The sequence below is a fragment of the Rhineura floridana genome, chromosome 2 (assembly GCF_030035675.1).
Source record: "Rhineura floridana isolate rRhiFlo1 chromosome 2, rRhiFlo1.hap2, whole genome shotgun sequence".
NCBI classification, from domain to species: Eukaryota; Metazoa; Chordata; class Lepidosauria; order Squamata; family Rhineuridae; genus Rhineura; species Rhineura floridana.
In genome coordinates this window covers 163,475,044-163,491,799 of record NC_084481.1, presented here as the reverse complement: position 1 = coordinate 163,491,799, position 16,756 = coordinate 163,475,044, and the positions used below count along the sequence as shown (strand labels likewise).

Genomic DNA, 16,756 nt, shown 5'->3' with positions numbered 1-16,756 from the left:
AATCGTGCTTACCATGTGGCAGCGTGGGCTGAAAAGAAGGCTCATTTCACAGCTTGCATTCCATCCTCTAGTAGCCAGCTGGTGGAGTAACTGGCTGCACATTTTAAGGATAAAGTTGCTTGACTTCAGAATGACCTTGACTCAGCAGTTGTTGCACTTACAAATGAAGTATCCAGTGCCAGAATTGGTGATGCATTGTGGGATTGGTTTAGTTTATGCAGTTAGCTGATGTGGATATGGTGTAGCCCAATCATGAACCCTCTTGACCACTGTCCATCATGGCTTATTAAATCTAGCAGAGGGGGATTGTCTGGATAGATCCAGAGTGAGGTTAATGCTTGATCGCAGGAGGGGGTCATCTCTGCTGCCTTGAAAGAGGTGGTACAACAACTGCTAAAGAAACCAATCTAGGCCAATCAGTCTAGATCAACTTTCAACCAGTTGCAAATACCCCCTTCTTGGGGGAAAATGGTGGAGAGGGTTGTGGTGAGGCAGCTTCAAGCATTCTTGTATGAAATGGATTATTAAGATCCATTCCAGGCTTGGCCATGGAATCAAGCTGCACTTGATTGCCCTGATGGAGGGCCTTTACAGAGCATGGGACAGGGAAAGAGTGGCCTTGCTCCTCCTTCTCGATCTCTGTGGCTTTGAATACCATTGACCATGGTATCCTCCTGGAATGGCTCTGTGGAATAGGAACTGGGGGCACTGTTTTACAGTGGTTCGGACCAAGTCCAGAGAATAGCATTGGGAGAATGTTTTCAGACCCCTAGTATTTATGTTCTGGGGCACCTCAAGACCCTATTTTATCCCCAATGCTATTTAATATCTATATAAAGCCTTGAGGAGTGGTCATTAGTTCAGGGGCACAGTGCAATCAGTATACTGATAACACTCAACTCTATTGTTCCATAACATCTGAATCAGGCTCAGGCAGCTTCAGTGGCTCGAAGCCTCTTTTACCAGCTGGTACAACAACTGTGGCTGTTCTTAAGACTAGGAAAGGTTGACCACAGTAGTTCAGCCAGAGATGACTTCAAGGTTAGACTACTCCAATACACTCTATGTGGGGCTTCCTTTGCACTTGTTCTGGAAGCTGCAGTTAGTTAAGAATGCTGCAGTATGGTTACTGACAGGCATCAGACCCTGTCAACATACAACATCTCTGTTCAGCGATCTGCACTAGCTGCTGGTTTGTTACCAGGCCAGGCGAAGGGAGTCCATGGATGGGCTTCAGGAGGTCTGTGAACCAGATGCAAAAAATCAATGTATACAATAAAATATATTATATTTATTTATGAGGGTTCATAGCTTTCATCAGATTTTCAAAGGGGTCTGTGACCCACAAAGGGTTGAGGGGCCATTGCTTTAACCAGTTCACATGAGGGATTGCCTCACTCCATATATGCCCACTTAACCATTCTAATCTGCAGAACTGGCACTGTTACAGATGCCACATAATATTTGTTCCATATTGATAAAAAATTATCTTTTAGCATGGCAGCACCTACACTTTCGAACTCCTTGCCTAATGACATCAGGCAGGCGCCTTCACTGTACTTTTTTTGGCACCTACTATCCAGCCTGTTCAGACATGTAGAAGTTGACATGTGTTTTAATCTGTTTTTAGCTTACTGTTGTTTATACTTTGATTTTTTTTAAAAAAAAACCTGCTTTTAACTTGGTCTTTTATTGACCATGTTATTTTTTGTTTTATGTTATGTAAACTGCTTAAAGGTTCTATTTACAATCAAGTGGTATATAAATTTTGTTAAATAAATAAATGTGATAGAGCAGTGTTTACTGGTGTACAAACAAAATTTAACCATAAAATTACATTAAAAAGCTGTGACTCAATTTTGAAGAATTATGCAAGCAGAAACACACCCAGTCCCATTTGACCAAGCAGCAATCTTTAAAGAAGTCCATTTTTTTTCCTGGACAAAAGATTGTGAAAATAAGAGCATGGGACAAAGTACAAACACAGGGCTAGTTCAGCTGGTTCCAAATCATGTTATAGCATTATGTCTGAAGTGACTTCAAAGCTGTAATTCAGACACCATTGAATTATGCAAACTGCTGTAAGCCCATTTATAAGGTCAGTCTCCATTCAAAGCTGGAGAGCAGAATCCTTTCATACTGCTAATCAGCTTTGAGGTGGGACTTGATTCTGTTAATTCAACAAGCAAATATTTTTTCAAGCATTGCCTGCATTCATTAAAAAATGAAACCCAAACTTCTTGCTGGATCAAGATACAATTCACAAAAGGATACACTGCTGTAGTATAGCTAGCTGTGCCACTGAGTGGATAAAAAAAAATCTGCCTAGTGTTGTGAGATGCTTCTGACTGAAGCTTCTCGCAATTCAGTTGTGCATGTCCAATACTCCACACCTACTGTCACAAAACAGCTAGCTTTCCACAAAATTTTCAGAGAGTATGCAATTTTACAAAATATTTTAAATGCCCCTGCCCCAACCACCATAAATTATGGATCCTCATACTTCCCCCCGCCAAGGGATCCCCTCAAAAGGGTCACCACAGATGTGTTCTGGGATTTGTTGGTGGGTTTGCAGTCACCTTTTGTAAAAGATTTATGAGGATCTGTGCCTTAAATCCTTGTTGTTGTGGTGCTATGATCTGTGATGTTTATTGTCTGACAATGGAAGTTTTTTAAATAGTTTTTGAGGCACCCCCATGTAAAATCATACACATTCAAAAGGATCCATTTCAAGTGTACTAGATCTGAATTTTACCCAGGCCCCCCAAAAAGCAAAGTGTATGTGTGTATATGTGTGTGTGTGAGTATGCACATGCACACAGACCCTCTCTCTTTGCCTGCTCAGGGGAGGGAGGAGCAACTGCTGGGGTGCCCATGGCTTCTCTCAAAATGCCATGTGTGCTTATGGGCCCGGAAAAGTCAGTGACCCCTGCTTTATTTGTTATAATGCTATAATAAGTAAACCATGGTCTTTTAACTATACAATATCCCTGATTTCTCTTGAGTTAGACTGAATTTTTAAATTCATGCAAAGCAAAAGTTCTTGGATACCCATTCCCCCCCCTCCACTCCACAAGGAGCAGAAATTTCAAGTTATTCAGATTAAAGTGAAAGCAACAGGATTTTTAAAAGCCATGACAGACCTGAAATACTAATGTTTTTACAAAAGCTCCAAGCAATAGAGGAGAAATAGTCAAATTAAGTGTATAAAGAATTTTACTTCAAGATGTTACAAAAACCCACCATTACTGACAGAGACAACATAAGAACATTATATAAATCAGAGGTGGGGAACACGCAGCCCTCCAGATGATGTTGGTTTCCAATCTCATCAGCCCCAGCTAGAATGGCCAATGATCAGGAGGTGTAGTTCAGCAATATCTGGAGGGTCACAGGGTCCCTACACCTGGCAAAAAGTAAGCTGCAAAGGAAGAAACAAAGTAGGATTTTAAATATACCTTCAAGTGGTTCTATTGGTGTTTTTTTTCCCTCAAGGATGAAGTGAACCAGATTTGTTGATCTTGCTCCATCTTACATACAAGATACATTCCTTAGATGGAAAATATCAAAAAACGATGGAATTCTGTACACATCTCCTTGGTACTAAAGCATTTTTGCAATGATATAAAAAAGGCGACTATTCTTTAGTTCATGAAGGGGTACATTATTAATGATATTTTTGTGGAAGAGCCATATACAAACAACAGGTTCCCACCCCACAGCATTATGGAGCAAATATTTGCAGAGCCCTACATGCATAACTGATCAATCAAGCTGTTCTTTGATGAGAGTTCTATTGAATCTAGGGGTGGCTATGGAACATTAAGAAATTAATTACAAAGTTCATCTCAATAAAATAAATGCATAGCCCAATTAAAAGCTTTGTGGAAGAACAGCAGCTTCTTAAACGTCTATTCCAATACACTCATCTTTACCAGCACAAATGTAGCCTCATTTCACTCAGTGCATTTTAGTAACTACTCCAGGATCAGCACTTCTGTCTTCTCTAATTGTTCTAGAAAAACTTCTTAGGTTGCATTCTATTCTATATAATGACAACTTACAGCTTCCACTTAGAATCTGTACCAAAGCAAAAGTATGAGAGTTCATTATATCTGCCAGAAAAACAGAAGAAGTGGTTGTTAACAAAGAAACCCTGTGGGCTTCACATTTAATCTGCCCTTGCACTCTGCTAAAGATTTATTGAGAATCACGTTGCAGAATTTATCATTCTCTGTAAAGTTACTTTCTATACCTTGAACATAAGAGCACTGTCTCTTCTTCTACATATACTTTGTTGAGGCAGAAAACCATCACAAGTAGCATGTTCAGGGCAGTGCATATAAGTATACGGAACAAGTGGCCTGTACGTCTCAAAAAAGCCATGTGTTGGAACAGGATTCATAGTTATGGAAAAGATTATTAAACACATGAATGTGGTATTAGGAAAGCAGAAAAGATTTGAACTCCATACAGTGGGGCTAAAAGAGATAGAGGCATACTGAGACATGGGGATTACCTTGGCTGCTTAGATTAGGGCAGGAGTCGCCAACTTTTTGGACCAAAGGGCACATTTCAAATTTTGAAGAGTGCTGGGGACATGAGTCACAAAATGACTGCCATGGAAGGCATAGCATAACACAAAATTAGAGTAGTCAGGGTGAAGCGTGTCCTATAACTGTATTTCAATACCAGAAAAGGCTTGACATTGAATTTCTGCCTACCGTGCAGCCAATAAAGGCACAAGAACCCTGTTTTTCGCCAATGCCAACTCTAAACCAAAGCCTAGGCTGCCATCCTGTACCCACTTATCTGGAAGTAAGCCCCATTAAACAGAGACTTACTTCTGAGTAGACATGTATATTATGTCTACTGTAAATTAACTATACAGCTTAATGTATCCCTGGTCTTTAGTTCCCGCAAAGTGGAACACATGCCTAAGCCTCTTTGTAAAGTTTTCACGTTTGTCTTTTGGGGGGAAGGGGATTCTTTAACATTCACCCACACTTATTGTATAGTAGTATTTGTGGAGAATAATTTCTAGGCACTTCCTGATCTCAGGTGAACCCAGCACAGAAAACTTGCATCTTGGTGGTTAGGGGAAAAGGGCAAACCACGGAGATTCCAAGGACTGGGGTCAGGGGTAGACTGAAGCAGGAAAAGTGGACTAAAAGGGAAGGCAAAGCAGTAGCTCTTTAGGACCTCAGGGATTCCTATTGCCTGGTGTCCAAACAACCCACTTATCAATCACAGCTGGCTAAAAACACTGACAGGCAGTTTCACAGAAATCATTCAAAAGGGTACCTGCACATTTTGCTCCATAACTTACTTTCTAGGACAGCAGGAGTTTTTTTTGTTAAAGAAAGCTCAGATTCTGGGCTACCTACTGGGGGTGCCACTGAAGGCCTTTGCACATGTCATGATGCCTGCAGGCGATGGGCAGATGATCCCTGATTACAGAATGGAAATTTGTGCAGGGTCACTGAAAGAATAAGGATAGTACTGGGCTGACGTCTTTCACTTAGTCACAAACTGGATTCTATAAACTGCTAGTGCCCATAGATGAAATTCCAGTATGAAGGTATAGCTGTTACTGACACACACAGTTAATTAATACAGAGGAGAGGCCTGTTCAAGAGGAGGATCTGATCCTGATTTTGAGAAAGGAATGAGGATCCATAAAATATTCTGGGCATGGAAGCATGCAATAGACTGGTTTCCATATCACCATGGTTCAATGCAAGGGCTCCCAGAGGCAATCACAGTCAGTTCACTCCTGTCTGGTTGTTTTGCTCCTGTGCTGTGCTGAGCTAAGCCATGGTTTGGCTTAGCGTATTGTCTGAACCTGGACTCATGGTTTAGCTCCCTCCATACTAACCTTGAGCTGTAAAGCAAGGTTTGTTCTTGGTTTTGTTGTTATTGTTATGTGCCTTCAAGTCAATTACGACTTATGGCAACCCTATGAATCAGTGACCTCCAAGAGCATCAGTCATGAACCACCCTGTTCAGATCTTGTAAGCTCCGGTCTGTGGCTTCCTTTATGGAATCAATCCATCTCTTGTTTGGCCTTCCTCTTTTTCAACTCCCTTCTGTTTTCCCCAGCATTACTGTCATGAGCCTGGGTTCAGATGACAAGCCAAGGCTCAGCTCAGCACTACACAGCAGCAAAATGACTGGAAAGGAGCAAAGCATTCCATGGTCTCCTCTCCAGGAGCCCATGTGCTTGTGCTAAGACTTGGTTTGACTTAGCTTAACATGCAAACCAGGCCAACTAATCCATTTGCTTTTTAAAGTTACAGGACTTAAAGACAGAGGGAAAATGTGCATGGTCCTCAGTTAAGGGGCACAGGATCTTTGGTATACTTCCACCCCAGAAGTGAAGAAAACAGGAGAGTTTTGAACAAGTTCAGCAAAAAGAAAGTCTTAGGGGTAGAAGCTTTTTTCCTAAAGGCCCCCAGATTATATTTATTTGATTAAATTTATATCCCGCCCTTCCTCCCAGAAGGAGCCTAGATTCTTGCAAGTTTTGTCTCAAGCCCAGTATTCAATAGAAGAGAACGGAGTAATTCTTTCATCTCACATCTTGACAAAAATCCCCATGTAACCAGCAACACTATTTTCTAGTTTGCTTTCAGGAGGTGTGAGTGGTAGGTGGTTTATATAATGTAGGGCAAAGTAACCATTATTGACAGCTCAACACACTGGCTGATATGTCTGTACTAGAACGTATAAATTAATAATTTATACATTTCCATACTAGAATGAATGATAATATCCAATTGATTTCAAAAGTATGCAAGTACACCACACACCATCTCTGAATTGTGCAGTCTTGATTATATCTACAGTCCAATTCTGAGACACTCATTTACAGAATGGTCTGACACTAATCCAAACTTTAAAATATGCATTGAAATTGTTCCTCTCTTCTGTAATTAAAGCCAGTGTCTGTGATCTAGTCCTCTGTGCAAAGTTTTGTGCAGTGAGCTGTCAAGAATAAGTACTATGTAAAACCCAATCATTAATCAGCTTTTGCACCACTAGGTCAGAGGAGGGACCAGCTTGTGGCCCTAGTTATCATTTTAAAAGTCTCCTGAAAACTAGCAGGTCAGAACTCTGACAAGAACAATCCATCCCTGCCCCAGCTACTCTCTTAGTGAAGGGGAAGAGGGAGGGAGGGAGGGATAAAGGGGTGGCCCTGCTCTCTTTTAACTCTGGCTCTACCTACTTCCACAAAGTGGCCCAATAAATTAACCCAGGGGAGATGCAGCACTTGCCAAGAAAAAGAAAGATTGTCCACCACTGAATTAGGCATTAACAATGAATAAGCAAACTAAGTTATTGTATCACTTTTGCCTGACAGATATAATGCCACCTACATTCTTAACTATGAGTGGGAGCATCCCATGGGCGCTTGCATGACTTTCATATTCCCTTCCTCTTCTGTTTTCATATATGAATTCCTCCTCCCTTTCACTTTTGGAAATAAACTTTGTTAGTACCATGTCTGCACTAGTTAGCTCAAATCAGTTTGCAAACCCACATCTAACCATGATTAAAAGGAGAGGAGCCCATAAGATGAAGATATTCTAACTTTGGTTAGATCAAGCAGTGTTACATCTGCACAGATCAGAGAAGTGAAAGTTGAACATTTGATAATCCAATTGCAAATTAATCTGTTACTGGTGTTAAGAAAGGACTGTTAAAGTCACAAAGGCAAAATAAAGGCAGGAAGACAATATTGTTAATTCAGCATATTTGCATCCCTGATTCTCACAATGCAATTTTATGCTTATTCTTCATAAAATAGTTAATTTTGTTTCATGATCTAAAAGAAATGATTCTATCAAATACATTTGAGTTCTGGCTTAATTTTAACAGTGATCCTATAAAACACTAAACATCTGCTATTTTGTAAATTAAGAAAAAGTAAACAGTTACAATAGTTTCATTTCTACATACCCTCGTTTGAGAGGAACTAAATTTAAATTACCAAACAATAACACATGGGATCATTATTAAGCTCATAAGATGTTCATGAGGAAGATGCAGCTTTATAAGTCAACATCTCCATATGAGGTTTCTGCCATTTGTGAGACTGTTGCTCAAAAAAGGGGGCACTGATTATACAAGTTGGCAGCTACAGATACAATCCCTGTGTGAAGGTGCAGGATCATACCCAGAATGATATTGTGCAAGTTCCTCCTAGCCATGAGCTCCTGATGTGTATTTGGCTGACAGACAGCAAAATACCACTATCCCTACAATCTAAGACTGAGACTCTCAAGTATTCTCAAGGTGGACATATCCAATAAATTATTTTTCAGACCTCTACAAGAATAATAAAAGGTGAAAGAAAACTTGAGCAGTAAGACCCAAGGCATCTCTTAGTCTAGGATTAGAACAACCTAATCAAAGGAAAAATACGGACTCAAGGAATTCTTTAAAGACCAAAAATGGGAAGATAAAGTCTTGCTGGACTTCAGAACATGTAAGAAGGACACATGGCTGCTTTCATTGCCTTCTTAGAATAGAAACTGACTTTATCAAACTGTGTACACCAATTTCAGGAAGTCTACTTTAGTGTAAGAACCACTCCAATAGGCAATTCTGAAGATTAAAATAAGCTCAGCTTTACACTTTGTACTCTCTAAGAATTAAATGTAAAAAGAGGTGGAAGTTGCATCCAACAGTTTGGCGGCAATCTTAATCCTAGTGCAAATAAGCACTGTTCTGCTGATGAAAGCAAAGCTACGCCAAGGTCTAACTGTATGGTGCACACAAATTGGCCACACTGGTAAGGTGTGATGCCACATTTTACAGGGAAAAAGAATGATGATCCTTCTTTTGATGAATAGTGGCACAAATACACAGAGAGTCTTTTGCCTATAAATACCTCAAATAGCAATTCCTAGTATATTGATTACTGAATAGTTATTGGACGAGGACTGCGAGTACTTTCAACATGAAGCTATTACGTTAACTGTCACTAAATTATTTGAGGGAAAGAAAAACTGTGGCAAAATTATGCTAGGTAAACCATCCTAGAAGGTTGCACATACACATTTTTCACAACTATTTACATAACAAAAAATAACTCAAAATAGCATGTTAACATGAAGTGACCTTTCAGTATTCCACAATATAAAATGATCCAAAAGATACAGAGCCTCCAAACGAAGGCACTGGCTTCATATGTAGAAAGCTGCAGTTCATTACAAGCCAATAGAAAGGACACTATTAAACAATGCAATGACTTGCAGTGTTGCATCTAGGATTCTGATTACTTACCAACATTTCCCTGTTCTCGCTCTTCCCCTTCAGCAAAAATAGCCTGGTTTGGTAAACTATTCCTAGAGCGAGTGACTGATTCTAGTTGTGAAGCCCTTCCCAACAGAGATAGCTCATCAAGCACCTCTCCCTCTTTGGCCTCTAAATCAGATTTAGACGTCGTTAGTTGTTTTATGGTATCTGGCATCATTAGATTTGGATCATTCAAGCAGGCTACAGTACTGCTATCCAAGCTTAATACCCTGGTACGACTCTTGGCACTGTTTGCGTTGGAAGTCCGTCGTGTTGAATGCTTTTTGCCATTTGCCTCAGAGCCCAGGTGGATTTTGTAAGAGTTTTCCAAGTCTGTGCCCCTCTCTTTTGCAATATATTTGGTCTTTAGGGCATTGTACTTTCCCTCAGGAGACTGGCACGAATGGGATGTGGTGCTGGAAGAGCTATCACTGCTGAACTGGTGGGCTGACTGCATGCTTGAGGTCCTACTCAAGTCACTTTGATCACTTGAGTCCTCATCATGACAAAAAACTGCACTGTGGGGTTTGGTACCAGATACACCTCGGAAGGAAATATATTCTTTGTGCCGACTTGTATCAAAACTACTAGCCCGTTTTTTCCCTGTCCTTCTCCTGCTGGACTTGTGAGCTGAAGATGTCCGGTGAATTAAGCTACATGATTTAGGCCGTACATCCCCCTCCTTTTGCTTTCCAGCTATCTCTTTACAAGTTCTTGAATCAACCACAGAAGATTTCTCTTTCTGCTCATCTCTTTTCTCAGGTTTCCCAGGAAGCTGGTCTGCTTGTGTTGTCAGTTCATTTGCATGAGGATTCTTATTTGCTTCTTCTGAAGCAGAGGTACTAAGAGCTCTCTGATTGTGCACCTCCTCTGATGCATTCAAACCACCTTGTTCTTGAATGCTACTGCCAACATTCATTTCTACAGCAGTTCTTTCACTACTAGTCCTTTTGTCAGTAGCAAAGCTACAATCGTCAGAATCAACAGAGCAGTCCTTTTTCTTGCTGCTTTTCTTCTCTTCTTTAGATGACTCCTCGTGTTCCGACAACATGCTTTCTATGTGAGTAGAACTCGTTTGCTCACTTTTGTAGCTGCTGACAGTACTGATAGTATCACGATCAGTGCCACTACAATAGCTCTCCGTTGAGCCACTACTTCGAGTGCTCAGGCTTCTGAGACTATCTACACTTTTGTCAGCTTGTAAGGATTTGCTCTTGCAGCTTTTGGCCAGCACTTGTGGGCTACTACATTTCAGAATATCATCCAGTTGAAAGACTCCAGAAATACAAGAGTTCTCAGCTAAAGATTCTTTGGATCCAGATCGAGGCTTGGAAGCTTCTAACTCACTGACAGGATCCAGGCCTCGCCTTTGCTGATAGAGGGGAAAGTCATTTAGTGACACATCTGGAAAAGCAACAGCTGAACTAGAAGTCCTTGGCACCCCTCGTGGCCTATGGTCTTTCCTATAGGAGTGTGAATGCAAAGGCACAAGAGAAGCCATTTCAGTGTCACATGCATTAGACATAGATTGATCTACGTGGTGGTTATTAGGGAGGCACACTTTGTCAGTGCTATCCCTTGGCAACTCCTGTGCAGATGACAATGATGGTTGAATGGACACAAAGGAATCAATGGAAACCAGATGGAATGCCTTCCGATCAGCTGCCAAATCTGTTTTAAAAATAAAAAGGAACAAAGTTGTACAGGCAAGTACGCAAATTAAGCTATTTGCTTTATGCTTAGTAGATGATGTTCAGACAAATTAAGCAACCTATTTTATTATACTTTTGAAACATTTCTATGATACAATTATTTGCATGCTCACATTTAAGCTGCTATTAAGTAACTTTTAAACTAGATTCCCTTTTCATCTAACATGTGCAGATAGCATCTATTCTAGCGACCACTATGAAATTACAGAGACAGGATGTCCATCACCTACTTCAGTACGTCAGTAAATCTTATTTGAGAGAAGATCAGAATTCATCAATGCAGTGCAATAAACAATGATAACTAAGACAACTGTTATATGGAATTAAAAGTAATGCAGATGATAAGTCTTGCTCAGGCATTATACTCAGGGTACCACTCTCTTTTTAAGGTTCTAGCACAGAATCCACTTACTAGGACAGGGCAAGGAAATGGACTGCACTATGTTTATTTGAATATGGTTATCTCCCTAACTATTTGTTCAAACAGATAAAGCAAAACCCAGCATGAACCCAGTTCATTTGTTAAGTATTACCTACAGCGATCAACATGCAACATCCAAGATTAATACAAGATGGTGTGTTCTCCTTGAAATATAATGCCAGAATAGACCAAAAGAATGGAGTTGTTTCACATGATACTTTAAGTGAAGATATCAGCTCAGTGTAATTTTGGGGCTTTTTTAAATTTTAACACAGAAAATGCATTAGAGGATGAAATCAAATTATTTTTATTATTTGGCTGGCAAGTTCTTCTAGTCTACCTTTCTATGCAATCCTTTTTATTGCAATCAAGTCTCTCTTATCTGGAATGGAAGAGAAATTAGTTCAGTCTGCATTTTAAGGAAAACCAACCAGATCTATTTCAGTCTGGCTTCAGGTCTAGATATGGTACCAAAACAGCCTTGGTCACCCTGACCCATGACTTTGACTGGAAGAATGACATGGGAGTACTAACCTGTTGATTATCTTTGATGTGTCTACAACTTTTGATACTGTTGACCATGGTATCCTAGAGTAAGGCGGGGTGGGGGCACTGTAAAGCAATGGTTCCACTTCTATCTGCACAACCATTACCAGGGAACAGCATCAGGGAACTACTGCTTGGACCCAGGACATTTATGCTATGGGGTCCATCTTATCCCCATGTTGTTCAACATTATATGAGACCATTGGGAGCTGTCACTGGGCATTTGGGCCCAGAGTCCTCAGTATGCAGATGACACCCTGCGCTCTCTCTCCAATCCATCTGAATCAGGAGAGCATGTTCAGGTGCTGAACCAGTCTGGAGGCAGTGATGTGCTAGATAAGGGCTAATAAATTGAAGCTGAAGCTAAATCCTGAGAACACGGAGGTCCTGCAAGCCTATGGTGCTCAGTTTCATGAACTGGGATGTTCACCTGTTTTAGATGGGTTAGTACTCTCCCTGAGAACAGGTATGTAGTTTGGGGGAATCCTAGCTGTCGCTGGAAATACAACTGGTCTCAGTGGTGAGGAGTGCCTATGCCCAGCTAAGGCTGTTTTCGTCAGCTACCACCATTTCTGGACCAACAGAGTTTGAAGTCAGTGATTTATGCTCCAATAACCTCCCAGATAGTATAAATACTTTACTTTTTTAAAAAACTTACCAGTCGGAAGCCTAGATAAATAAAAAAAAAGTCATTACATGTTTCCTCAGTGTTGTTTTGAATTTTTATGTGAACCACCCTGGGCTCCCTTTGGGAAGGAAGGGTGGGTTATAAAAACAACAATAACAATAAGAAGAATCTGTGCACTTACCTAGCACATACAGAACATGTTGGACATGTGTGCATCAAACACAGCTATCAAGCAGATTACTTTTCTGAATTTTGGGATGCAGTTTTTGGTTTAAAAACATGGTTTACATGCATGCAAAAATGTACATTTTAGAGGAAATGCATTGAACAGCATACAAAAATGCTTATTCTTAGGGGAAGAAAGCATATAAGATGTGCAATTTAAATGTGAACATTTTGTTCATTTTTAAAAGCATCTGTAAAGAAACCGAGAACAGACCTATGACTGAGCACATGCAAAACTGACTTTGAATGGAAATAGGGCGATCTATCCCTTCAGTTCTTTACTGTTAAAAGCAGCACAGAGAGTATCGATAAGAAGCTTAAAAAACGGAAGCATGAAAGTGGCACAGAGAAGATACTTTGAAACAGTTTTATGGAAATCTGTGCATTAGGAAAAGAAGAACAAAATGTTTTGGGTCAGATCAGAAGGAAAACCATTAATCGCAGTTTTATTATAAATTCACATAAAATATAAACAAATACACACACAAATATATATTCTCTTCCCCTTCCTCCACAACAAGCACATTTTTCCAGATGATTTTCAAACTCCCATACTGCTTATAGGAAACTTTGGCCAGTGAGAGATAATCTATTGATATATCAAGAAATGTCCATCTAGAAGGCTGCAAGCAGATTGACAATGGAGAATTGGTACAGCACTGCTATAGCAGAAAAAATAACACATAACTGGAAGATGGCCACAAGCAAGGGTAATGTACTAGATTTCTACTCTAAATGGTTCTGCTTTATCCAGAACATCAGACGAGACTTAGACTTGATGTTTACACCTGCCTTTTGAAAACTTTGGGAGAGAGGGTGAAGGTGAAAATTGTTCTGTATGGAATTACATTAAGTAGAGGACAAATACTTGGAAATGGGATCAAGAGTCTCCATCTGTTTTATACTTCACTGGACATTTAGACATTGTCATTGTTTTCTATGTACTTATAAAAGCCTTGCAGGACTGCGAAAGAATGGCGTTTAAAATTGAAATAATCCCTGGATATTGTTTGTTATGTTTTCTTCTGTTGATGTACATTGCTGTGTTTGTGCACAATCAAAACAAATAAATATTAAAAAGGGGGGGGAAAGAGATTTATACCTAGATAAAGATGGGTGGTTTTCATCAGACGGGATGTTATACAATAAATGCATACAATTACCTGAAAACAGATATGTGTGTTAGACATCTGTCCTGAGGGACAGATTATTAAAAATATTATATTAAAAATACAAATACGCATCTTGAGAAGTGAATATGTGCACTGGGCTTTACAATGTCTGTATTACTGAGAACAACATACACTCAGCTCAGCAATTCTTATAGTCAGGAGTGGGAGGAGTGACAAATGTAAATGTGTATCAGGAAAAAACTATATATGAGAAATCAGCCCCAATAGTCACAAAGCGTTGATTTTCTGGTGAAGACTGCACATTCAATCATGAATGCGGTATGAATGTCATGCTAAGTATATAAGCCTACTGAGCAAAAATGCTACAGACTGGAAGTCTGTGAAATATGCCATAAGGTTATGTGGGAAGATCTCTTCATGAAGTCTGTTGCAGATAAACTTAAAAAAAACTCATCAGTGTTTCATTTTAACTCTTTGCAAGCAATGCCCATGAAGATTCACATTCTCCACATATAAATCCAGAGAAGAAAGCACGGTATAGTATGTCCTCTGCAGTTTGCCAGAAAAATGGGACAGGCATCAGACAGCAAACTTTTAAAGGGTGCTAATTTATTAGAAGGGGTTCACAGAAATGGAACTGCAGTTCCACCATCACCAGTGGCTTGCTTACAGAAAAGATGGATAATACACACTTAAAACCATCCATCAGCTAAACTGCTATTACTAAGTAAAACCATAATTTCAAGAGTGTTAGTGTTTGTGACCTTACTATGTGACAGCTTGTGTAACAATATAATATGCTTTACCTTGCTCCTCACTCCCTTCTTTACAGAGACTAGAACTCTGGCCAAGACTCAGACTGATATCATCAGATGTCTTTGCAGTATCTGCATCACCTATATATCAATAGAAATAGTGAGTTAGTTTACAGAGCACTATCCTGTACACTTAATAAGAGAATACATTTTTGAGAGAGGTTATTTCTAGCTAGGATACTTAAGTGCAACATATGGTTTTAATTAAGAAAATTACAACATTCTATCCTGCCAGTGAACACAATAGCACTGGTGCTCAGTTCTCTTGTACTAGTACAACTGTGCACTGTGGCAATACAGTTAACAGAATTCATTTTACAGCACATGAATTTAGCGCAACCCATCCAGAGATCTTTTATTATTGGGCAGTATATAATTACTGTAAGTAAAATTAATTATGCTGTGCAGCTACAATATTGCTACTATGATGGTGAAAGGACAAACCTTGGCAAAACACGGGGCCTGCAAGGGAAGGGTGAATGGTGGTCAGGTCAGTCACCAGCCTATTCACTATTCCAGGATCAGACTACTTCTTACATCAACACAGTGCTATCTAGAGTTAATAGTACACACCCGCTATTCCCAATTAAGAGTCACAAGCCCTTTGTCATTCAACAGCTAGCATTAGTGGCTCTCAAACATGCCACATGAAGAGGTTATCAAGTACAAGTGAGGTTCCACTTGGGCAAAAAAATCCTAAAACCAAGTGAAGCATCATCCTTCAAGGGGAAAATGTTGTGGTTTGGGAAATTTGCCGATATGAATGGAGGCACATAACTGGGTCTGGATGGGGTTGCACTCCCTCTGAACAAGCAGGTATATAGCCTAGGGATTCTCCTGAGCTTAGCACTATTAATAGAGTCGTAGGTGGTATCTGTGGCCAGGAGTGCTTTTTTCAGGTTTGGTTGGGTCACCAGCTACAGCCCTATCTAAGGACGCAGACTTTGCACCAGCGACACATGCCCTGGTTACATTGAGGTTAAATAACTTCAATGTACTCTATGTAGGTATGCCTTTAGAGACTGTTCAGAGGAAGCCAAATGATCAGAACTCATTACACCAATTCAGTACCAGTTACATTGTTGGCCTATTTGTTCCCTCACCTTATATGAAGTGCTGGTATTGGCATTTCAAACCCTAAATGGTTTGGGACTAGATTATCTGACCTTCCCATGCTTTAATATCAGCTTCTGAGCCCTGCTCTCTGACCTGTCAATGAGAAGTGTTAGGTTGATGGTACCAAGGAAAGATGGTAACCCTGTGGAATCCCCACCTCTTGGGATATGGCCCCATCACTGTTGATTTTTAGAAGAACTCTTAAGGTGTTATTTTGTTCCATTTTTATTAACCGGTGTGTTTTGAGGAACTGTTATTGTTCTTTTCAAAGGGGTGTGAGCTTTATTTTGATATATGTTTTTTGTACATCAGCTTGGAAGGGCAATGTGTCCTGAAAGGAGGTTTTAAAAATCTCCAATAAATAGGCACTCAAGTTCTTCAACACCAAGCACTCTACTCAATGATACTAGTAGCCCCTCATTCATGATACCATTCTTCAGTGCACATTCAAAGAACATACAGCAAATGAAGACAATGACAAGCGACATTTTCCAAAGCAACTCCTTCCATTTACAAGGCAAGAATGGTTCCCCAACAACATTACCTCACCCAAGAGGTGTACTCTAAGATGAAAACAGCAGATACAGTGCCAAGTGAACTGGCAAACAAAGTACGGAGTGGAGTATGGATCCTGGATGGGGGTAATGGCACGGAAAGGACATCCACATGCAGACACCGACTCCCCCACACTTAGTAAGCATTCATTTTAGTTTTGTGCAGTCAACAGCGCCCAATGATTTGCAATTGCAATTTCTGTCTTGCATCCATTGCCTCTCCACAGAGGCATGCAACACCCAGAGCTTCTAGCCTACTTTTTCACAATGGGAATAGGGCTCTTGTTCTTCCTTTTTTGTTGT

The 16,756-nt window shown here is 40.1% G+C and overlaps 1 protein-coding gene across 3 annotated transcripts in view; it reads right to left on the bottom strand.

The window, feature by feature from the left end:
* PCNX1 (pecanex 1) overlaps nucleotides 1-16,756 on the bottom strand; it is a 159,877-nt gene that overhangs the window by 104,080 nt on the left and 39,041 nt on the right. For all 3 annotated transcript variants that reach the window (XM_061611183.1, XM_061611185.1, XM_061611184.1), the window contains exons 5-6: nucleotides 14,775-14,864; nucleotides 9,292-10,974 (exon numbers count right to left, since the gene is read on the bottom strand). In XM_061611183.1, the coding sequence (XP_061467167.1) occupies nucleotides 9,292-10,974; nucleotides 14,775-14,864 (1,773 nt within the window). The remainder of the gene's footprint in view (nucleotides 1-9,291; nucleotides 10,975-14,774; nucleotides 14,865-16,756) is intronic.